This window comes from Astatotilapia calliptera, chromosome 18 (genome assembly GCF_964374335.1).
Source record: "Astatotilapia calliptera chromosome 18, fAstCal68.1, whole genome shotgun sequence".
NCBI lineage: Eukaryota > Metazoa > Chordata > Actinopteri > Cichliformes > Cichlidae > Astatotilapia > Astatotilapia calliptera.
Genome location: NC_137439.1, coordinates 6,192,751 through 6,218,425, shown reverse-complemented (window position 1 = coordinate 6,218,425; position 25,675 = coordinate 6,192,751). Strand labels below are relative to the sequence as shown.

The window sequence follows — 25,675 nt, the reverse complement described above, 5'->3', positions numbered from 1 at the left end:
CCACTAGATGTCAGAAGATTGCAGATCGCAGAGTTTCTTCTATATTTCCTAGCTATGGTGGCTGCCGTGAGACAAAAAAGTCTTACAGCCGTTTATCTCTAGTGAATGTAGACCGGCAGTCCGCTGTTTACCTCAGATGGTGTTCACGTCTATTTACTCTGGAGGAGGACGAAAAACTGATATGAGTGGATGAATCAGTGAAGCTCACCCCTGCAAGTGACAGCAATACTGAGTTGAGCTGTTGAGGATATCCTGTGCTTTTCTCTCAAAGCGCTACTGTTTTTGTTGCTAATAGCTGCCGTTAGCCTCTGTTAGCCTCTGTTAGCTGCTGTTAGCCTCTGTTAGCTGCTGTTAGCCTCTCCCAAACATTGCTGGACTTGGACAGACAATAAATTCTCACACAATGTGAGAATGTAATGTATTTATTTATTTTTTTATCAGAGTGAAAGATTGATTTTTAGGATTAAAAACATGTTACCCTATAACTGGCTGTTGGTACTGCCAGTTGTCACCTGTCTAAAGACGGGCGGGTCTAATGTGCTGACAATAAGTAATTGTGACAGTATTGGGAATAAATATTCATGTTTATGCACGTTTTTATTTGTTAGAGCCCTGACTTGAGTTCAGGAGATGAAGTGGATGATTAGGTGGAACTGTGACGTGCATCTCAGCCAGTATTTTCAAGATGGTGGGGGAATGTGGCGGCTTCCACAAACAGACACCCGCTCCTTTTTATATTTAATGGATTAATTCTAAGTTTATGAGAAAATGCATCAGTTTGTTGGATAATATAATTCCACAGTAATCAATGTATATTTGTGAGTCTGTTTTTCGATGAAATAACCTCAAAAAATGAATGAATGTACATTTAAAGGTTATTTTCTACATGTTTTCCTATTAAATATTGTGGGAAGTAAAGACTTAAATCTATTTACGCTTCTAAAAATTGGCACCAGAATTAAGATTTAATAATAGTCAGATACCACGTTACATTCACCCACCTCATACTAGTTAAATATTGACACTCAGCTGCCTTCAGTGGTTGGCAGGAGTCTATGGGTGTTTTGTACGTGCTGACATCTTTCTATCATTGCCACCAACTTGTGCTTAAGCGAGCCCGGCCTTTACAGCCATGCACCTCAAAGAGCCTGGACGCTTCATCACCCTGTCACCAGTTAACCTGTTTTAAGTCCAATGACAACCTTTGGTAAGTAATAACCCCTAAATACAACAAACATCCAACAAGTGCTGTCATTTAGAAGATACCCTAACCCCGTCATTCAGCAATTACATTTTCACCCTGATCAAAGTCAATCAGACACTTGCCCATTCCCAAGCTTCCAATGAAACTAGATGCACTGATTGTTATTTTACCACCTAGAGCCCAACACATAACAGGTGCCTCTGTAACAACATAATCAGAGTTATTGATTTAACTATCAGGGGTTTCAGTGTTGTGATTGGCTGCTGTGTATTCAAAGAGGAATTAACTGAATAAAACTGATTTATGTAACAAGTTTTTACCATCAATGTGTTGCTGTACATCACAGGACATAGTATAGAATAGAATAGAATAGATGTGTATTGTTATTGTATATGTACAACCAAATTATGGGTGCTCCACACCAACTGTGCAGGAATAAAATATAAATAGTAAGACAGCAGCAATACATAATACACAGGAGAAATATATGCAATCAGAGGGATATATACAAACTAGAGGTGGGGTGTGAGGGCATGGATCCATCTGCTTCTAATTTTGGTTAAGATGGGCTGTTAAGGAGAGCTGAAGAGTGAGAGGGAGAATGAAGGGAAGAAATAAAAAGAATATGTTGGATGAAGAGCAAGGACAAGGGAAGCCTGAGAGGGGGCAGCTGGAGATGCGAAAATAGTAAAATTGGTGTGTCCATTCAAACAAACAAACAAAAAAACTGAAAATAATGAAGTGATAATGAAGTGGATCGCCATGAGGAAGCAGCCTTTGGACATTCTGCTTCAACTGATCAAAACGAGGCTCCTTATTTACGTCTTTCACTGCTGTAGTTCTTCTCAGAGCTGTTAGTGTAAATCATGTCTCGTTGCTCAGTGAAGCTCAACCCTGCAGCCAAAGATATAATGGCCTCATTAACACTCTCATTAAACAACACCAGTGGAATAAAGACATGGACGACTGCCACCTTCGCCAAAGGACACATCCTAGTTTGCATGCTACGGGGACACCAGCGCCTCTGTGAAGCATCCTTTAAAAACAAGCTCCATCTATCATGTATTCACATAGAGCATTCCCAATGTTTACTGGAGAAATGCTTTGTGAGGGAGAAAGAAAATCTGTGGCCATCGTATTCCGGGAATGAGTCCGGGCATTTCATACGCCATCAACACTCCACTAACTGAAAAGTCCAATCACAGATATTTGAAGAGGCAACAAATGGGATTTATAGAGTTGTTGCTCCCTGCATCGATGCTAACGCTCAGAAGATAAAACCCTGTGGGCCAAACAGAGTCCTGCACAAACAAAACAGGAAAACGGATCTATACTGTATATACTGCAAGGTTTCTGTAATCTTCAAAACAGACATGGAGCAACAAGTAATTCATATGGCAATACATCACATTGGATCCTCTAGCAATGCATTATCGTTAAATGACAGAAAATGCAATACTGCCGTCCTTAATGTATGGCAGTGATTTAAAATGAAGCTTCTGCCCTTTGTTAGTCTGTGACTGTTTGACATTATTGAAATATGAGCTTATTGTCCAAACTTTAATGGAGAAGTGACGGGAGTGACATTAACTTTAGCCGAGGCAACTAAACGTAGGGGATATTTTGGCTTTACTCGATAATTAGTGTGTTTCTGGTGATATTATAAATATGGGATTTGGAAAGAAAACCAATCAGTGTATGCAATAAATAGTTCTGTCAAACAGGTAATACTGGGCACTGTTTACCTTGTTTTCAGCTGTTAAGTGTGTTTTACAGCTAACACAAGGCTTTTTTGAATATATATTATAAGATATTTCTCATTTATCGGAAACATGAAAACTGTTTGTATTTGTGTAGTTATGCTGAGGTTATATTGACCAGAAGCATTAAAGATTTTAGAGTAACCATGGTATCTAAGGCAATAAACGATCCACACAAATGATTCTGTATTTCAGACCCTTCCACCGTCTCCACTGTGTGATGCTGCTGAGTGTAACACAGCTGTACTTCATAAATCTGCTCATTAAGAATTTAAAGATTAACCCATAAAGAACAATTTAACTGTAAAAACTGAAATTACGATACAATGAGAGATTATTGTGCTGGAAAAGTGATATTTTGCATCAATCGTCCAGAATGAATGATCGCCGTCCTCTGCATTGCTAAAGACGTCTTCCAGCTGACCAATCTGATGCGAGAACTTAGAGAAATCTACTTTCTAATGAGCAAAATAAAGTGGTTCACGTTTCCTGCACTGCTGTTAGCTTACAGAGTACCCATCCGTCTCCAGGTTTTATAGAAGATGCTGACACGTCAGTCAATGACGGCTCGTCCTATTCATTCATTACCAATGTCACTACCACACGGAGATCAATACTGCAGCTACTCCTCTGCTCTTGGGGGATTTCTTCTGTTTAATATTAATGCAAACTGATCTTTTCTTTATTTTTGGTAAATGATTGAAATTTAAAAATCATCGTGCATCAACATAAACGGAAATCACATTTGCAAATGAGCATGGCGGTTTGCCAGCTGCTGCCAGAGTCAGTCAATGACAGAGTAACTCGACTGACAGCTTGAATCCCAAAGTTGGCAGATGTGACAGATGGCGGGCTATAACGTGACATTTCACGGGCTTTTCATTTCAGGCCTAAAGGAGACACCTTCTGAGAAAACCAGCGTAACTTACAGACGATAGAAACGGCACAAAACAGCCTCTTCTGCAGAGAGACAGAGCCAGAATAAACATGAAGCCACTGAATATATGAGATAGCATCTATAGATATTTACATTCTGTCTCTTTGTGAAAAACATTGCTGACTTTGATTTTGATCAATTTTTTGCTGATATTCTGTAGTGATGGAGGATCAATCTTACCAACTATATTTCCTGCGGTGCCACCAACATGTCAGAAACTAACCTTGCCCCGTGTTTAAACACAACACATCAAAACTTCCTGATCTTTTAGATGAAGTTTCTTCTTCTTTCAGCTGCTCCCTTCAGGAGTAACCACATCGACTCATCTGCCATATCCCTAACACCCTCCTCTGCATGTCCTTCTCTACATCCATGTACCTCCTCTGAAGCCTTCCTCTTTTCCTCCTGCCTGGCAGCTCCATCTTCCATCCTTTATCTAGTATATTAACTTTTCCATTAGTACTTACAACCAAACAAAGTGTACCGTTTCTGCCTCAGTATTGGTAGAGTAAAAATAAACTTTTTTTTTATATCAATAGTACACAAAGATTTCTTTCTGTTTTCTCCTGAGAGTTTGAGCCTCACAAGGACACAGCTCCTGCTGTTTGAGCTTCGTTTGGTTCTTTTCATTAGTTGGTATTATTGAAAAACCAGCTGAACTCCTGGTATTGTCAGAATTCATTCACAATATGCACACAGTCAGGATCAGGCAATGAAAACTAATTATTAAAATGATCATTTTCGTTCATTGGCTTCAAATGTGAAAGTTTAGTGTGTCCTTTACCTGGTGGTGTGTAGGCGTCCATGGAGCTCTGGACCACAAGCGACCGCCTCTTCGAAGGCATCGGCACCGCCATCTTTCTTTCTTTGTGCTTTGCCAGGGCTGCCTGCACCGCCTCCGTGTGCACATCTGGAAACATATGCAGGACATATAAAAAGTCTCTGTTAGATCCTTCTCATTCACAGTGATATAATGAATAATCACATAATCAGAGATGTTTTTTAAAACTACACTTCAGTGAGCTAACTCAGTGTTAGCTGTTGAATTCCTTTTTGTCGGCACAAATGAAAATTACTCTGCAGATACTCAAAGGGTGCTTAAGATTTGGTTATCCAAAATAAGAGGTTACTGGTTTCCCCCAGCATTTAATGCTTCTGTATAATACAAAGTGAGAATTGTGAATTTAAAAGCTATACACTATATATTTTTTTCCCCAAACTACTCCTAGACCAACGTACCGTCAAACATCAGGGCTGGAGAGCAGCCGACTGATGTAACTGGGAGAGGATGAATTAATACATATATTATATATGTATTATTATGTATAACTGTAGCAACAGGCTAAATTTACCCCTTATTAGCATTTAAGTTCCTTAAAAAAAGCATTCTATAATATTTAGTTACATAATATCACATTTTAAAAAGGTTTAATTATGCATCATATGTTATCATGCATGCACTAAGAGCTCTGATGTCCAGTGCAAACATACAAATTAGATGGAGTCCACCCTGCAGCAGCAGCACACAGAGACAGAGCAGCAAACAAGAGCAGGACTATCCTCTGTGTTTCTCTGTGTTTGTGCTGCACGGTTCTCTTTACAACGAGCACCATGTTCCCATTTATTCTCATTCAGTTTACGTGCACAAACATTCCCAGCCTGACAGCAGCTCCCATGAGGCCCTGTGGTTTCTGACTGGATTAGGTGCAGGGCGTGTCGGCGAAGATGTTTCGTAAATTGGTGTTTTTAAGAGTGAGATAGAGTGCTGCATACAGAGCCACAGCTGGGTTTGTTTGAATGGTGCCCACTGCCAAAAAAAGGCAAACGCCACAAACGCCGACACAGAGCAAACGGGCGTTTGGCCCGATAGTGACATATTAAGACATTAGTCAGAACGAACGGGGCTCACAGACGTCCGGTTGTTTGGCTTGTGGATGTGCTTATATAAGGGGAACAGAGGTAATTTAAATCTCAAGTGCACATTTATTGTCTCCCGGTTGACTGAGTGTGACTGTGCAGTGTGTGAAAGCGAGCATGTGGCATTTAAAGGTGCTCACATGGCTCTTCTTTTTCAGTTCACTGGGTTAAACGGGTTTTGTCAGGATTTATTATGCATCAGATCAAACTTTAATAGCTTCAATTCTCCAACAGCTTGTAGGGACATAATAATAAAGTAAGCCCAGTTCCACCACCTGTCAAGGAATTCAAGCTTTACAACACCACATTGTTTCTTTTCTTATTGGTTTCCTGTCTATCTGTATTACCATCGCTTGATGTCAGTAGAACAAATTCCTACAAATTACTTTTGAATAAGACGCCACTGAAAAGATTGAAATCCTGAGTTAATCCTGTATTAATCTTTAGTCAACACCAGATGGAACGAAACTGAACCGCATCTTACAAGAGCTGTGGAAGATTTGTCAGGAGCTCATTGCATAGATGTAAAGCAAACACTGGATTTGTTGTAGCTCGTTCTGCATGTAGCAAGAAGACTCAAGATATCAACGAAGATGTGGTTTTCCTGATGTCTGAGAAAGTCATCAGAGCTGGTAGCAAAATACTTCAAAAATCTATCCAAAAACCACCAAACACTAATCAGTTTTGCCTGATCTGAAATACAAGTACATGTATTTGCATAAAAGAAGTAATATGAAGTATTAAGTTATAGCAATTATTAAACCTGATTTCATCAATGATATTTAAATTTATTCAGTCAAGAACTGATGGAGCACCTCTTCAACCTGAGCCTGAGGTTGGGAAGAGTCCCACAGCTCTGGAAAACCTCCTGTGTTGTACCAGTGCCAAAGCCTTCACGCCTCAACAGCTACAGGCCAGTGGCTCTGACATCCCACCTGATGAAGACCCTGGAGCGGTTGGTCCTGGCTCAGCTTCGGCGCCTAATAAGCTCATCACTGGACCCACTTCAGTTTGCCTACCAGCCTGGCATTGGAGCGGATGATGCCGTCATTCACCTCCTACATCGTTCCCTCGCTCACCTGGAGACCGCTGGAAGCACTGTGAGAATCATGTTCTTTGATTTCTCCAGTGCCTTCAACACCATTCTTCCCTCGGTTCTAAAGGACAAGCTGGTGAACTCTGGAGTGGACCATCACCTCACTACCTGGATCCTGGACTACCTCACCGACCGATCACAGTATGTGAGGACTCAGGGCTGTGTGTCGGACAGGGTCGTCTGCAGTACGGGGGCCCCACAGGGAACGGTTCTGGCTCCGTTCCTCTTCACCATCTACACTGCAGACTTCTCCCACAATTCCACCCAGTGCTTCCTGCAGAAGTTCTCTGATGACTCTGCAATAGTCGGCCTCATCACTGATGGGGACGACAAGGAGTACAGAGGTCTGACCCAAGACTTTGTGGACTGGTGCCAGCTGAACTACCTCCAGATCAACGCCAGTAAAACCAAGGAGCTGGTGGTAGACTTCTGCAGGCACAAGCATTCTCCACTGCAACCACTGAACATCCAGGGTATGGACATTGAGGCTGTGGACAGCTACAGGTACCTTGGTGTTCATCTGAACAATAGACTGGACTGGACTCATAACTCAGACGCCCTCTACAGGAAAGGGCAGAGCAGGTTGTACCTGCTGCGGAGACTCAGGTCGTTTGGGGTGGAGGGCCCACTCCTGAAGACCTTCTATGACTCTGTTGTGGCTTCTGCTATCTTTTATGGCGTGGTCTGCTGGGGCGGCAGCATCTCTGCTGGGGACAGGAAGAGACTGAACAGGGTGATCCGAAGGGCCAGCTCTGTTCTAGGATGCCCTCTGGACCCAGTGGAGGTGGTGAGTGACAGGAGAACGGCGGCTAAGCTGTCATCCCTGATGGACAACATCTCCCACCCCATGCAGCAGACTGTGACAGCACTGAGCAGCTCCTTCAGTGGGAGACTGCGGCACCCACGGTGTGGGACGGAGAGATTTCGCAGGTCTTTCCTCCCCACTGCTGTCAGACTCCATAATAAAGACTTTAACTGATCAAACACACACATCCATACATATGCAATAATACTAAGTGCAATAATCCTTTCTGTCATCGTTGTATTTTTACTCAGTTGTATATAGTATTTGTATTTGTATTCTATTTTTATCTTATTGTATATTTATTTTATTTTATTCTACTGTATATAGTATATTATTTTATTCTATTCTGTACAGTTGTGTACTGTATTTATTCTTATTGTATTCTAATTTTTGCCTCATAACTTTTGCACTGTCCACTTCCTGCTGTGACAAAACAAATTTCCCACGTGTGGGACTAATAAAGGTTATCTTATCTTATCTTATCTTAACTCCAAATTATAATCAGTCGACTTGACTGGAAGAAGCTGGGAAGTCCTTCAGTTTAAATCTACCTTTCACTTCTCTAACAGTCGTGAACAAATATTTCTCTGTGATTGATGACATCATAACTATTTTTCAATTAACCTGGTCTGTGTGAGGGGAAAAAATGAGGCATATTTGAAAGATAACAGGGACACAACTAAATGCCAACAAGGTCAGAGGTCAAAACCTGCCTCTCACCTGATCGGTAACGTTCGTCTCTGGAGCCAGAAGACCGCCGGCGGTGGTAGCGGGAGGACGACGACGGGGTGACGGGCGTTCTCCTCTCCTGGCCCATGGACGGATCCATTCCTAAGGCACAGGGATGCTGATTAAAATTGTATCTAATGACATAAACAATCGTCACATTACATTTTGGCGAGAGATCTCAAGGCACCTGGTGTTTTGCATGCTCGCTGACTGACAAGGATTAATGAGAAGCAGCTATTAACAAATGGAAGCCTGGTAATAAACTTGATTACACCTGCTACCACCAGCCCAAATGTCAGCTGTGAAAAAGTCTATCAAGGTGATTCTCTCCACTGTTGGTCACAAACAAATATTCATGAGTGGTTGGAATATTGTTTTAAAAATAGTCATAACCCGAGAACACATGAAACACCATCAGCCACAGACTGGCCTCTCCAGAGCAGAGAAAGCGGCCGATTCATGGAGACTACTTCAAGAAAGGAAAAGGTTTGTCTACAAGATTTCAGGCTGTGTTGAAGAATAAAAGTGGTCAAAAAATATTGACTTTGACCTTGTATAAAACACTGATTTTGTCTTATATACTGTATTCCCATGAATGTTTGCACAGTTCAATAAATCGCTACTCCCATTTCTTTTCGAGAAATGGCAGGTGGCTCAAGACTTTTGCACAGTAAGCAAAATATGCCGTCTCAGTCGACACAACAATTTGTGATTCAAAAAGTAAGAGTCCTCAGATGTAAATCATCACACTTACTTTAAGCAAGACTGGCTTTAGTTATTCTATCACAACACAGTTATTAGTCTCCTAAAGAAAATCTGTATCAGAAATCAGAAAAAACTAGAAGCATTTTAAAACTTCTAAATCTAAAACATACACAACAGATCAGTCTTGGTTCACACTTGTGCACACACACATATCTTTAAGCATGCACAAACACATTCACTCAGAGAAAACAACCTCCCTACACAGCAATCAATAAGTCTGATGATAATAACCACCCTGTTACTGACAGCTACAACCGATCCACAGCCGGTGATTTATGACCATCTATCTCAGCTTCATACTTCTACCCTCGTCTGTCTTCATTAGAGCTCTCAGCGTGGCTCAGAGTGCCGCTGTTGCTCAGGCGAAAAGCTAAAAGTTGATTAGCCAATCATTAACGACTACCAGGAAGCACAGGAATAAACGACAGATCTGGAAAACACCTCGCCTTCTTGTTTCCTCTGGGGAACCGAGAAGGATGGATTTCCCTTTCTCCCGATTCAGTCAACTAGCTCTTTGTCCTGCTTCCTTTCCTTATACTCGTTCTGCACACAGACTGCACAGCTGTCTATTTGGCTGCTAAAAACAGGCTATACAACTGTTCAACAGGCTGTTTTATGTAACGCCAAACCTGTTACATATACAATAACGGAAAAGCTCAAAAATGCAAAACAAAAACGAACTGAAGCTCAGGATTCAGAGCAGGTCACCTGCTGATCTGAAGGTTGGTGCTTCGATCCCCATCTGCTCAAGTCTGTCTGCAAAGATACTTATAACCCCAAGTTTGCTTTCTGATGCCTCGATCGGAGTTTGAATGTTAGATAGAAAGAACTTACACACGCAAAGCACAAAACAAAGTGTTTATATAAATGTGGAAAGTAGTATGAAGTGCTCAGTTTGAGTAGAAAAGCACTATACAAGAACCAGTCCACATGTATATTTATACACTGTATGTTGTTATCCTTTCTTTTATAAACAGTTGTTTATGTGCAGGGTGTGGTGTTACATGATGCGTGTCTCTTTAGGTGTTTTCATACACCCATAGTAAAGGTCATCGATGTTGAACCAGTGAGACCATCAACATAACACATTTAATTTATTTTTATTTACACAAATAAGAGATTTGCTGGAAATAAACACTAACACAGTTAAGCTTCTTTGTCCTTTGGCTGGTTGAGAAAGATATGAGGGGGAAAAAAGCCAAATAAAGGAACATCAACACTGCACATCATCCTGTGCCAACACCAACATGGTTAATGCTGATTACAGCAATCATAATTTTTTTTTAAAAAGCTCAGGAAGTAATATAATTAAAAAAAGAAACCAAGTATACTATATGTGGTTTTTTCACTTTCAGGAAATTACATAATGTGCTCTTACAGAAAATGCCCTCTCCTTACTGGCATCTAATGCAACAAATGTTTTGCATGCTTGAAGCACGACACAGAAGGACTGACAACCGTAATGTGCTGTGAGAAAGTAACTTTTATAGACCACAGACAGATCACAACTGTGCCTTTGCTATATGCACAATATTGAATGTGCATACATTCATTGAAGTCAGCAGAATAACTACATAAAGAAAATATTCATATTACACCAAATGTATAAATTTGTACGAAATTACTTCATTTCCTCTCAGAAAATGTATTTAAAAGTATTACAGCAAATGCGAATAGATAAATGTAAACATAGGAGGACATTCATGAGGCATCGTACAATGTTTACAAAGTAGAAGTGGTTACAACTCTGTCAGTAGTTACAGGTTTTCTGAAATCAGAGCTCTGCAGTTGATAGGTGTTTTCTAGCTCCCACACCAAAGTGCTAAACATCAAACCTGATCGCGCCTGACCCGCCTACTTGAGCTTGCACAGCTCAGCGGCGGCTCCTTCTGAAAGCCAAAGTCCGATACGGAGCGGCTGAGTGAACTTCGTCATGACTTTGTGGAGGAGTTTTACGGTATCGGTGACACTGTAGAAGGACAAAACACCTGCACTGTGATCCAGGTACACTCCCACCCTGGAGGACCAGGTACCTGGGATCGGGGTTCTAATGTTGTTATACTTGAATTCGTAGCTATTTTTGAAACAGTCTAAAGCCCAAGACTTGTCATTGTTCCCAAACACGCATTCAGCGAAGCTCCCCGTTCTGCCGATACTCTTGTATGAGACTGCTACTAAAACGCCTTTCCCGCTCCTCTCCACCTCCAGGTAGTGGCGTCCAGCAGATCCCTCTGCCGTTCAGCCCTTTCTGCTGCGGCTGAGACTTTGATATGACCTTTATGATCGTCTTTGGAACAGAGATAACAGATGCAGTGCTGATCAGTGCGACAGAACAACTTCATCACCTCTTGATGGCGAGAGCAGATGTTTTCCTGAACACTTGCACTTGCTTCCACAAGCCTGTGTTTCCTCAAGGGAGGTATATCATAGTGAGGCTGGAGGTGCGCCTCACAATATGAAGCCAAACACTGCAGACAGGACTTGGAGGCTTTCGTTTCGCTCAAAAAGCAATTTGTAGTTCCTGTAAAGTCTGATTTTTCAGGTCTGAGGTGTTAACCAGAATTCCACAATGCGTACATTTTTACATCGCTTTTACTGTAATTCATAGTTATTCCGGTTACCCGTCACAAATATAAACATATCCTGCTTTCAGAAACAATATGCCAGTGACAAAAACCTTGGTATGACACAGATAATCAGTTTACTGTGGTGTGTAAGCACCAATAGTCATATGCCTAAATAGTCACAGAGCATAGTGGCTGATAGGCAATCAGTATATACCTGTAGATAATCACAAAGAGTGTGATGATGTGATAAACGTGAATATACAGGCTTGTAAAAGCAGGTCAGTTTGCCAAGTCATGAAACAGGAGAAGATTTGTTGGCATGTAACCGCAGCTATTTTTAGAAACTCTAACCGTAGTCATCATGTGAAGGAAAATGTTTTGGAGAACTCGGGGGAATTCTTACAACTCTGGCAAAAGTCGACAGAAACTTCTGTTGCTAGCTCAAACAAACATAAGGACATTTTATAATCTGGGCCATGAAAGGGCCAAACAAGTTATTCATTTGTTCAAAGAACCACAGAAGTCTCATGAAAGTTTGCCCAACCATTTCGACGGTGCTTTGTAGACTTGGAAAAGGCTTGCGACTGGGACAAACTAGCTATTATAAATGTTTAAAACACCAATTTGAAGCAGCTGGAAAATGGGTCCACACTCGGTTTACTTAGGCCTGGTCGCTGCAGAGGTCGTGGCCTCGTCTTTCCAAGTTAGAGTAAGATGCAGCTGGAGACTGGTGTTTAACTCTAATCTAATTTAGCTTTAAGCTACATTTATCAGTTTACAGTACTGTTCCTACCAAGGTCCGTGGTTATAGTCAAAACCGGCTTTATAAATAACCATTATCACATTATTATTATTATCTTTTCCACAGAGGTTTTAGGCCCTCTGTTAGAGATGAGCTGAGTAACTTTTATATAGTTGAGATTTGGAAATGGACCATGAACACCTTGGTCTAAAAGTATTCTGTGCACAGTAACAAGCCAGCCGACAGTTTAGTTTAAGTATCCTAGAATTTTACCAAAATCCACATTTACAAGTACTTTCAAGTAATCAAATTGGAAATTCTAATAATGATTGATTCAAATCATCATGGGTTTAAAAATAGTTTTTTATTGGCTGGTGAAATTAATCCTTGAAGACAGTTTATGTTTCAAATTTCTTTTTAAAAAACCCTAGAAGTTATCTTACTGACCCCAAATCAGTGCTCTGAGTCTACAGCTGTACACTAGAGTTCACTTAAAGTAAATGCAAGAGAAGGAAAGTTTTTCATTTTCTATTTTTTCTATTTTGGCTGAATGTAATGACATCAAAGTGGTAAATTCTCAGTACTGGAGGGAAAAGGAGAATCAAACTATATCACCCTGACTCCATACAAAGCAGTGCGGATTAAAGCTGAAATACACCACGGGGAAGGAAACTGTGCTGGTGTGTGTGTGCTTGTTACAGAAGGAGAAAAGGAGTATTGTGTTGTTAAGTGTGTTCAAGAGAGGGTCTGAAAAATGGGAAAAAGGGGTTATTGTGCGTGTGTGTGTGTGTGTGTGTGCGCGCACAAGAAGAGTACATTACAGGACTGAAAGGAATGAGGAGTGCTGGATTCATGCTGGGTTGTTCTTGTATTACTCATCCTGCATGGACTCAGATGCCTTTCACTGCCGACCTGGTTTGTCAATAGGTTACGGTTAGAGTTAAGGTTAGGGTTAAGGTTAGGTGGGTAGAGACTGTAGTTACAGTTCAGGTAAGGCTCCAGGAAATCAGTGTTAGTTGGTGAAATGTTCTTAGAAGTGATTTAAACGTGAATGTGTTAGCGGCCAAGCAACACAAGGAGGAGTGTGTGTCATCTGCCCCCCTCCCAGAGAACTGGGGACGACCCCCCGCTGGGTCTGGATGTGAATACCACACATTCTCTCCATCCCACACTCCTCATTCCATCCCATAATGCACTTCCTGCCATTCTCCTTGCCTATGAGTACATATGCTTGTTCTCTCACACACACACACACACACACACACACACACACACACACACACACACACACACACACACACACACACACACACACACACACACACACACACACACACACACACACACACACACACACACACACACACACACACACACACACACCAGTATCTACTAGTTATAGCTTTGGCAGAGCCAGTGTGTCTGCTGGTTTTCACTTCAGTCCCATCCTTCACAGTCATTCTGACTTCTTTCAAAAGAAAACAAACCCCTACTATCAGTCTGTTAGACGAAACACTGAAATAAAGTTAAATGTGTATCTTCTTACGAGGACCTTCAACAAAACAAAGGCACGATCAGCTCTGCCTTACTTGTGAAAATCTCTGTGATGACAAAGCTGCCCAAAATGGGATTTACTGTGTGTCCTGTTAAACATCGACAAGGAGAGAAAAAAGTGCCGTATTCAGCCAAAGACAAAAGAAGGTTTCATGATGCACACACTCGTTTTCATATCTTAGTGAGGACATCTTACCCTAACCATCAATAATCCCTCAGCCTAAACCATAACCTAACTGTAACCCTGACACCAAAACTGAGCCTCAAACTCGTGGGAACGGGCGTTTTGTCCCCATCAGTGACTGTTGGTCCCCACAAGTATAGTAGCATGACAATTTTGTGTCCTCACAAAGATGTCTAAACGTGCACACAGAGTAGCTGAGATGTGTGCGCTTCACTCGCCTGAGTGCAGTCTGAAAGGACAGAATCAAAAGAACCCACAACGATGGATCCATCGTGGAAAAGCTGTCACTGCTTTATTGGAAGGTCGGCCCTCATCCACGCTGATCAAATGGGAAGACCCGGACACTCTCAGACATGCACAACATTTTAAGAGACTGAAGTGTCACTGGAGACCAGCAGACACACTGGCTCTACAAAAGCTATTACTGGGAGCTGTTATTAATGAGAGGCTGAGCCTTCAGCTATCGGGCTCCCCCCTCCTGCAAAACCAGCTCCTAGTTTGGATTCGGGAGACAGACACGCTCTCTAGTTTTAGGATTACACTCCAAACTTTCCTTTTTAATAAAGCTTACAGTGAGGGCTGCTGACCTTGGACCATCCTTCAGTTATGCTGCTGTTGCTTGTATTTCTTCTCCACTGGTCTCTTTTCACTCCCCAAATGTTTATACATCATTAAATTGTGTCTGTTATCGCCCTCTCTTTTACGCTGCTGTGTTTGTGTGAGACTGGGAGAGAGAACAACATGGTCGGGGTATCAAATAATGAGGTCAGTGTACGTACAAGTAATCCTTGAAGATTAGGCTCAAGATTAATCTAAACACTCAGTTTCAGACAAGTTTTTCTTGCCTTGCCTCTGAACGATACCAGCTATCATCATCTCAGACAAAGCTCTGGCTGTGAGCACAGAAGCACCGCCCACTAGCTATTCAAATATTCTGTTTATGAGGAGCAGCCAATCAGAACAGCTGGACTAATAAATAAGGATTATTTTGAACTGTGAATCATGCAAAGCTACTATAGTTTAAAACAGCACAGTGTGTGTGAGTGAGCAGTTCAGTTAAAAGGGCAGGATGAAGCTTTAAAGAACAGCCTGCTTTACCTGGTGCTTGAGGTAAGTAGGCTCCAATCAGCTTGGATCGCTTCTTCTCATAGCCCTTCTGTGTGATGTCACCTGCCATAGAGAGAAAGACAGAGCAAATTTTACTTTCCTTATTCTCATACAGCAATACCCAGCGAGAGAGCCAAAGTCAGTGTTAAGTAAAACATGGATGATCAATGTTTTCTAAACTTTACTTCAAGATTCAGAGATCATTAAAGCTGCACTGGGCATGCAGGTTTTTATGTTTTTTTAGATAAATGTTCACTGTTCCAGCTCCTACAAGCATAATTTAAAAAAACAATGACAAATTAACAATAAGACTGCAATGAACTGAATACATTTCCCCTGAAAAAGCAAAACAATTTAAGGTACTACAGCATTTAGAGAGATCACGGTATGCTTATCGCTTGCTTACGACCAGATGATTCTGTTTGAATGAATGTGAATGTGCATAAATGAGGAACTCAAAGCACTGCAGGTGCAGCTGATTCACCTTTCACAGTGCGACAAACCACCTCAAAGCTTGCTGACCGATCTCCCCGAGCGATAAATCAAACCTCGCTACGGTACCATCAGCAGATTTCCACGCAGCACAAAGCACATCTGAATCCAATAGCGCTTTTATAAACGATTCCCGGCATTGGGTTTTAACCTCCGGGGACTGTCAGATCACCAGGAGGGGAGGGGCTGCTGCATTTCAAAAGAAAGTTAAGAAGAGAGAGCCAGAAAATTTGGGGGTGAATCACTGCAAAGTAAATATGCGACTGCTGAGTATAAACACACAACAGACCAAATGAGTGTGACCCCACCCCTAATTATACTCCAAGTAAATGTAGCTGGAAAAAACAAAGTAACAATTTCAGAGAAAGGCAGAAAGCCACAGAGTGAAGGATTATGGGAATTAGAGTTTTAAGAACCAACACGGGCCCCAGATTACAATATGCATTTATATTAATATTTATATAGAGGTAAATATATTATATATACACTGATAAACAGTAAATACAATATAGTCTTTATTCTATTTCTAATTCTACTCTATTTCAAATAAAGTTACAGTATGAAAGCTGGAGAGTCTGAGGAGGTTTTGTAGTTTGCGAAATGCTGAATGGTAGTGACTGAGGGAGAGTCAATGAGCCAACAAGTCATTATTGTATAAATGTATTTGGTGGAGACACTTGGATGTGCGTCTATGGGAGCTGAGGCCAGCTGATGTTCTTTATATTGTTTTTGATATTTGTTTCCATTTTCTTAAGCATCAGTTTTAAATATGCACTGAATATGTGCTAATTTACAAAAACCTGAAGATTTCATTTAGCTGACATATTAGAATCAAACGGTTTTACCCTATAAACAAAAAACTATGTCAACAGCCAGAAAGAGTCTGTTTCCATCGCGCTGTTTGGGATAAAAGACTTTGTAAATCCGGTTCTGAATCAAGCTTACTAGTTGATAACTTTTACAAGAAAAACGATTTTGTTGTCTTGTTAGTTTTCTGAAATATTATGTTCAATATTGAAAATGAAGCAGTATCTATCAAACGTGTAGAAACAAGCAACAAAATTCAGTGAAATAAAACCTAAATGTGTATTTTGGAGATTTTCTTTCCACTAGTCTGCAAGAAGCCATGTTATACAAGCAAAATAGCAAGTGGATGAAAAATGCATGTGTTTGCCTGAGGTGACTCAACTTAAAATATGATAAAATGTTTTTACGGGATGCAAACGTCTAATTAAAATATTTGCTTTATGCATGACAAGCAGGCTCTCTACGAGTCTGCAGAGTCCACGTGACTTGATGAATTGTAGGTCCAGACAGTTTTTGGTGCTTGCAGACTTCAGAGGAATTTTCCAGTTAGGTCTGTGTGTGCAGTTGCAGGATTTGGATTTGGATTCAACATGTTCGGAGCAAAGAGGACGGAGAGGACCGGAAGGGCTGGAGAATAGATTCAGGATGAACTTCCACAACAAACTTGTGCGCGTACCGTTTGTACATTCTGTGGGATATAAAAAAGGAGCATCGCAGCAGTGTTTGACAAGCAAGTTTGTCTCGGTGATGTTACACACTTCTTACAGTGTGTGGCTTTTTGTTAATTAAATGCTCATGTTCAATGTGCTTCGTGGTTTTAGAAAGCAGGTCACAGAACACATGTTTTCTAAGGCACGATAACAAAAATAATTACACCCATCTCCATATTTTGTTACATTTGGGCTCCACTACAGCAGCTGTATGAGAATCACAGTCCAAAATAATCCGCATTTGTCCGATACGGGGCCCTGGTGAACCCCTGATTGGCTAACACTCACAAGCAGAAGGTTTGAACAGCGAGTGGGTGGGGCTTCTGTGCTCACATCAAATGAACACATCTGCTCGCAGTGATATGATGCAGAGCCAGTGGTTCTCACATCAGTGAGTGGATGTCACGGTGGGACTGGATGACCCCCCCATACTTTCTGAGCCACGGGTGCACCGAGGGGAAAAAACTCAAACTGGCCGTTTAAAGCAGTGTGAAGCTGAGATTCTCACTCTTTTTGACTGTGTTTAGTATGAACATCCACTCTTTTAAACCAATCAGGGTAGAAAAGTCACAGTCCCTGCTTTAAATGCAGGACTCTAAAAATACCAAACATTCTTCGTGCAGACTAAATGCTCTGCTATTTACATATTCTGAATTTCTGTGACGACTGTAGCTGCCGAATGATCAGCTGCGGAGCAATTTCAGGATTTCTCTGCCTGGAGGATGTCTGAGTAAAAATTTATAATTTAAAAAAAAAAAAAAAAAAATCGGGTGAGTGTGCTTCCCAAGCAGCGAGCGACGCACGAAGCAGACCTGAGTGACGCTAAACCTGCAGAGGATTTGTCGAACACAGAAAAAGCGGTTTGCGTGGCTGACTTGACAAATCCTTCTTAAACGCACAAACATGTGAGTAACTGGCTGGGATCAAGAAACCGGCTGTGGGCACAGACGTCATCTGCGATGATGTCAGCACAATGTATGTGTGTGTGAGAGAGATTTCAGTAGCATGAAGGCACATGGCAATAATTATCATCTCTGGCAGGGGATCCAACTACCCTGCTGAGAGAGAGGAACTGGAAAATACACTGAGGGAGGTGAAGACGTGTGGGTAAACAGAGGAGGTCTGACCTTGTCTTTTAGATATTGACTTGTTGAGGAGGTGACACACAAACACTCAGTTAGCATGTTCTTGATTTAATTGGAGTTTTATCAGCAAAGCGGAGACCGAGTGAAATGAACATGTCAGTCAGCTCTGTGTTAAAAATCATCCACCCAGTCGGACAGGCGGTCCATCAGCCTGTCAGTCACTCTGTCAGGCACAGAGTCAAACACACTGTGGCTGTATATTAAACTACCGCAAGATAAATGCTGTCTAATGCAATCAGGTTTTGTATAAACAGTGCATTCATGCAACTTTCCACGTTACTGCAGGTTTACACGCGGAAAATAAGAAAGACGTGCCAGGCTTTTAGGATCATGCCCAGGAAGGGGCCGCCATTGCTGCCAGCGCCGTTTTAGTCAAGAAGGAAGTGACGGGTTGGAATACTCACGCTTTTTCCTAAACGTATAACAAACCACATCAAAAAAATCTGTGAAGACAACGTTGGATTTGGAACCAAGCCCAGTGATGAATAACAAGCAGGAACATATTAAATAAAATAGATACAAACCATACACACATAAAAAACAGTCATAAGCCTCATAATAAAACACGTACTTTTGCTTATGAACACAGCTGAGACACTAAAATGTGCCTGTGAAAGAAGCTGAATGTGATTCTTTTGATTACAACAATAAAATAAAAAGTTTTCACAGAGTTATAATGGCTGCTGTGACTCAGTTTTCCGGGGAAATACAGAATTTTTTCACCTCTCTGAGCCTTTTTAAAGTAGGTCAGAAATGAAAAAGATGAGACACCAAGGATTAAAAAGGACAGGTAGTAATAATGAGATAAGTTTTTGTCATGAAGTCTATAAAACACCATAAAACACAAGAAACTATGCTCATCCTCAACCAGCAGTTGGTGCTGTTCAGCACCAAAACACACTGAATTTAGAGTCAAGTATCATATTACTCTGAAACTATGTTACTGATTTTGTGAGGATTAAAGTTATTTTTCTGCAAGCTAGTGCTCGTGCAGGAAACCTGTGCATGCAAGTACAGTATACAGAGCAGGTCAAAGGTCAGGGCACACACTCAAACTGTGTTTACAACAGTTTCAGTTAATAAGTTGATATTTTGCCATATTTTCTCTTCCAATTAAGTTCATCTAAGCTGGAGGATTATTTCTAGCCTCTCCCTCGATCTTAGGCGTTTGACTTGATGAGAGTTATACTCGTATGACAAACTGAAACAGAAACTTCCAAAGCAAGATCAAAAGCGAATGAGAGGTCCTCCTCCTTTCTCAGACTGGGGTGAGGAATAAAGAAGCAGATGATGAGGATGGAGGGATGAGGATCTTTAAATAGGCACAGGGGAAGGAAGGATGACTCAGGCTCTGCTATTCTGTAACTTCTTCCCTCCGTCTCACTGTCTGTCTATTTCAGTTAGAACAAAATGGATTTAGGGTGATGTTTTCACAGGTCAGAGTGAGGTGGTGTAAGCCCCGAGAGCTTAAACTGTCTCCAAACACAAACAGACACAAAGAGCTTCACATTTAGCTCGAGTGAGTCAAAAATCTAAAAGGCTAAACACAGACGAGAAAGAAGCAATCAATCCTTCAGTTCATTAAAAACCAAAACAATAAACTGGACAATCAAAAAAGAAAAATCCAGATTTTATGAATTTGCTGATTTATTGCTTTTCTTTAATGATGATGTGAAAAATGAACAACAGAATTAGAGCTCTGGAAACCAAAACCATATCTGAAAAAGAAACCTCCACAGTTTTGCAGAACACATCTCTGGAAATGTTTATGACCACAAGGCGCTCTACCTCCAATCAGAAAGCACAGCGTCATGTTAGAGGGCGAGTACTTCAGCCTGCAGCTTCTTTACACATTCAAGACGCCTAAAGCACCAAGAGCAGAGGACGGCTCAGCACGAGCAGCGCATTGAACAGTTAGCACAGACATGATGACGACTGATCAATGGAATTAAAATGATTTTACATGGTAACCGTTTTAAAAACTGGCTGTATGAACTAAACAAAGGCCAAATACACATAAACACAGTAACAGCTTCTGTGCATGGTCAGTCTGGATCTGCACATTTATACTAGCATTATTACTGTCATTATTATTAATGCTACCTCTTGCCAAACAGCACCCATGGCCCAGAATCATCTAAGGGAAAATGAAAGTCTGGGAATCAAACTTTTCTACCACAAGTTTGCTTCTCTACCCTCCAGCCAGAGCAAAGGTAACAGAGGAAAACTAAACCAATTAAAGGACACAGCTAAGAGCACCTGGTATCACTTAATTTGCATCTAGTCCTTTAATCATAAATGTGTACCGTTTACACAGTTGTCACCCTTATCACCAGGCTGTGGTAGAAAGCACTGTTGGACCACACAGCAGGCCTTTTGTTTCCAATGTTTCAGCCCCATGCGAGGGACAAATCCAGCTACAGTCCTGTGTTTGTGTCTGAGTGCTTCAGTGTTTTGAAATATGCATGGAGCAGCATGATGACAGCCGTAAAACCTCACTATAAGCTGCCTATGAATTATTGACACTCAGATATTTACATACTGCTGGAAGCGCCCTCCCCGACTCCCCGCTAGACATCAGACTGGCACGCTCTTAACCCCGACCTTGATGTCAAGCACTTTGAGTGGTCGATGTATAAATCACTCCTTCGCGCACTTGCAGGACAGTGTGGGTGCCACGGAAGTCACCATAGCAACTGATGGGCTAGCATGTTCCACTACGTGTAAAAATCTGTGTGATAGAGTCTGACACGGACCTCGCGCTCACCGCGGAGTTTGCCGTGACTTCTTTAAACACAGCACTCTGGACAGTTTCACTCTGAGGTGGTCTTTCAGTTCCAGTTGAAGGAAATCTTAAAGCTACAGCGTGCAGTTATATTTCAGACAATGTGTTCTTGCAGCTTAGTTTCAACAGTTTGTGTTTGGCCCTTTCCTGTTTCCACACAACAATCGTCCTGCAGAAGAAAGTCAGCTCCATAAAGACATTAAATAACTCCCACAGAGCTCTGACCTCAACCCACACCTTGAAAGGCTGCCAGACACCATCATCCACCACTGCTGCACCTAGTTTCGTCTTACAGGGACCTACAGATTTAGCTGCAAATTACTGCAGTTAAGTTCAGCATCTGGCGGACAAGAAAAATCTATAAAAGCTGATGCTGCTACAGCAGAATTTAACAAAACTATCCCGTTTACGTCAAAAACACTTTTGCTCACGAAAAGCAAAAGTCAAACGTGCTCCGCGTTCAATCGCAGCCTCAGAGAACAACTTTGATCTGCTGAATCACCTTCCTGCGGTGAAAGGATGAGTGCTGCAAGTCAGTTTGTGCAGAAACAGCCAGCTGAGCCTGCATGACCATATACAGTGTGAGACAGAGAGAGCGAGAGAGAGACACCGAGCCATGACAAAAGAAGAGGCTGATATAGAAGAGACGGAAACATGGAAGAGAAACAGAGACCAGGAAAAAACACACGAGAGCGAGAGAGCAGGGAAATAATGACACTGACAAAATAGAAACGGGAAGAGAGGAAGACTGAGCGCGTGTGTGTGTGTGTGTGTGTGTGTGTGTGTGTGTGTGTGTGTGTGTGTCTATCCAGCACCTAAAAAGGAAACAGTTGATTTTATTGTTTCCACACTGCAACGCTACAGATAACAGACGCGTGAGAGGAAGGAGATAAAAAACTAAAATATGGAATAGATGGAATATTTAGTGTAGAGTAGAACAGGATGAAGTGAACGAGGGGAAAAAAAAGGAAGGATAGAGAAACAATTCTGTCATGTGACCATTGGGGACTAATAAAAAAAGCTTTTTGTTCTCTCTCTCAAACAGAAAGAAGAGTTTCAGAGTACAAGCACAAATGCATAGAACAAAAACGGCAGAAACGCTGCCTGAGGGAAGCAAAGGACACCTACAGGAGGAAGGTGGAGCAGAGGTTGGAGAGGAACAATATGAGGGAGGTCTGGAATGGTGTGAAAACCATCACAGGCCACAACACCAAGAAAAGCACAGTGGGGGGGACTGTGGAGAAGGCAAACGAACTCAACAACTTCTTCAACAGGTTTGACCAGCCCACAACCCCCCCACCCTCATCTTCACTACAGAGTCCAATCCCCACTCTCCTACCTCCCTCGCTTCCCCCCCTTCCTGACACCATGACACCCCCCTCCTCCAATCCCTCTCTCAGCAGCAAGACATCTCCCCCCCTCCCCTCCTCCCAAACATCTCCCAGTGTCACAGTGGATCAGGTCAGGAGACAACTGAGGAAGCTTCGCCCCAGAAAGGCAGCAGGCCCAGACAAGGTGTGTCCTAGGATGCTAAAGGCGTGTGCTGCTGAACTTGGGGAGCCGCTACAACGAGTCTTCAACCTCAGTCTGCGACTGGGGAGAGTGCCCGCCCTATGGAAGACATCCTGCATCGTCCCGGTCCCCAAAAAGAACCGGCCCAATGAGCTGAATGACTTCCGACCGGTGGCACTGACGTCACATCTTATGAAGACTCTAGAGCGGCTCTTCCTCAACCTCCTCCGACCACAGGTACAACATGCCCAGGACCCACTACAGTTTGCATACAAGGCGGGTGTCGGAGTGGAGGATGCCATCCTGTACCTCCTACACAGAGCCCACTCACACCTGGATGGGGGAAAAGGCACGGTCAGGATCCTGTTTCTTGACTTTTCCAGTGCCTTTAATACCATCCGGCCCTGTATGCTTCAGGAAAAACTGAACAGGATGGAGGTGGACCCCTGCCTGGTGGCTTGGATCTCCGACTACCTCACCGACAGACCACAGTACGTCAGGCTGAAGGACATCACGTCTGACACAGTGGTCAGCAGCACAGGAGCACCACAGGGAACTGTGCTGTCCCCTCTTCTCTTCACCCTGTACACCTCTGACTTCTGCTACAACTCTGAATTATGCCATATTCAGAAGTTTGCAGACGACACAGCCATCATGGGGTGTATCTGGGATGATCAGGAAGAGGAGTACAGAAGTCTGGTGAGGAACTTTGTCGCATGGAGTCACACAAACCACCTGCAACTCAACACCTCAAAGACTAAGGAACTGGTTGTGGACTTCGGGAGGTCTAGAGCAGGTCCACTGCCGGTTCAGATAGAGGGGGAGGAGGTGGAGGTGGTCAACAAGTACAAGTACCTCGGGCTGTGGGTGGACAATAAACTGGACTGGTCATGCAACACAGAGCACCTGTATAAAAAAGCCCAAAGCCGACTGTACTTCCTCAGGAGGCTGAGGTCTTTTAACATCTGCAGGAAGCTCCTGAGGATGTTTTACCAGTCGGTGGTTGCTGGAGTACTTTTCTATGCTGTGGTGTGCTGGGGGAGCAGCACAGCAAAGAAGGACTCATCCAGGCTGGAGAAACTGATCAGGAAGGCTAGCTCTGTGGTCGGCATGAAGCTGGACACTCTGGTGACAGTGGCAGAGAAAAGGACATTAAAGAAACTGATGGACATTATGGACAATGCCAGGCATCCTCTGCACACGGCCATAAACAACCAGAAGAGTCTGTTCAGTGACAGGTTGCTTCTCCCAAAGACAAGAACTAACAGACTTAAAAACTCCTTTGTCCCACACGCCATCAGACTGTTTAACTCCTCTCTGGAGGGGAGAGGGAGGGGAAACAGGAGGACAAAGGAGGGGGGAACAACTAAGCTGTAGTGCCTCTTCACCTCACTGTACAATACCTTGTGCAATACTTTTTGTAAATAGTCAACAGTGCAATAGACTCAATACTTGAAATGTGCAATTCACTTGTATTTTTATTTTTTATTCCTATTTATTCTATTTATCCCCTTCGTATATTTTATTTATATTGTCTCTGTATTTATTTATATATATATATATATATATATATATATATATATATATATATATATATATATATATAATATTCTGTAACTTCTGTCGGTGCTGTGCTTTTTTGGAAATCGAATTTCCCAGAGGAACCCACCCGAGGGATTAATAAAGTTCTATCTAATCTAATCTAATCTAATCTAATAGAAAGCAGGAACTTTCATGGAAACTCATAAAACCCATAAGACTAAAAAATTACTCGCCTCATTCAAAACCTCGCTTTAGCCAATCAATAGTGAAGAACAACTCCCAGCAAAAGGCGACACAAGTTTTGGGTAACTTTTGTAAAGTAGAAAAAAATGTGTTAAGTTCAACACCCACGTGATGCTGATTGATTCAAAAAGCTTTCTGATCATCTCAAACGCTGCAAAATGAATCGCCAATCCAATATTCTAGAAGAGCCAACAGGAAGTCGGCCCACTCAGCTGCCGGAAGTGTCATTCGGTCACAAATTACATATTTTGGAAACATTTTATCACAATGGTGCTGCAGAGGGGAAGTCAGAGTCATCAAAGTCATCAGTGCGATCCATCCAACAACTGTGGAAACATCCTCCGAATGCTCCTCTGATGAAATTCATGTTTGTCGTTTTCAGTGACATCACAAGAGGTAATATTATCTGAAGCCAGATTATTTCCACATGTTCAAGGAAAAGCTAACCGTCTGTGTGTGTGTGTCACAACAAGCCTGACAGCAGCAGTTGTAGTAAAAGCAAAATGAAAACAATCGATGCATAAAGATAACATCAATGTTTGGATCTCTGCAAGAATACAAATAAAAAAGCTTGTTGGGTGAAGAGCACCAGCATCATTTACACTGGTGCTCTCTTTCAGAGATGCAGGTTTCAGTGAACTGAACTCACGGCCGCTTAGTCTGAATCTGTTCTGTTAACATTGCAAAACTCCAGCTTATAGAGGGCAAAGTGCAACAACATCAACTTCGATTAACTTCCTTCAAAGAAAGGACCAAAAACTGACCTGGTGGAGCAAAAACAATCAAAACTAATAAACGTTTTATAATTAAATTGGGGCATTTTTATTTGTGCCTGCTTTTGAAAGTTGTTTTTATTTTTTATGAAACGCTGCCAATGGTTATGACTGATGATGGAAGTTAAACACAGAGAAAATCCACACAAACACTCATTAACAACAGTTGGAGGAAACGCCCAAGGGCTCCTCCGGGGATGAAGGCAGGACACACACACACAGACACACACACATTCAGCAGGTGTTTACAGTAACAACATGCTGATTCAGTGCTCACCTCCACACAGGTACAATCACAC

At 42.1% G+C, this 25,675-nt stretch overlaps 1 protein-coding gene across 5 annotated transcripts in view; it reads right to left on the bottom strand.

The window, feature by feature from the left end:
* The window catches only part of LOC113009931 (disco-interacting protein 2 homolog C), a 204,964-nt gene that overhangs the window by 82,200 nt on the left and 97,089 nt on the right, over positions 1–25,675 (bottom strand). For all 5 annotated transcript variants that reach the window (XM_026148603.2, XM_080292961.1, XM_080292960.1 and 2 more), the window contains exons 2-4: positions 15,359–15,430; positions 8,440–8,550; positions 4,686–4,811 (exon numbers count right to left, since the gene is read on the bottom strand). In XM_026148603.2, coding sequence (XP_026004388.1) covers positions 4,686–4,811; positions 8,440–8,550; positions 15,359–15,430 — 309 coding nt within the window. The remainder of the gene's footprint in view (positions 1–4,685; positions 4,812–8,439; positions 8,551–15,358; positions 15,431–25,675) is intronic.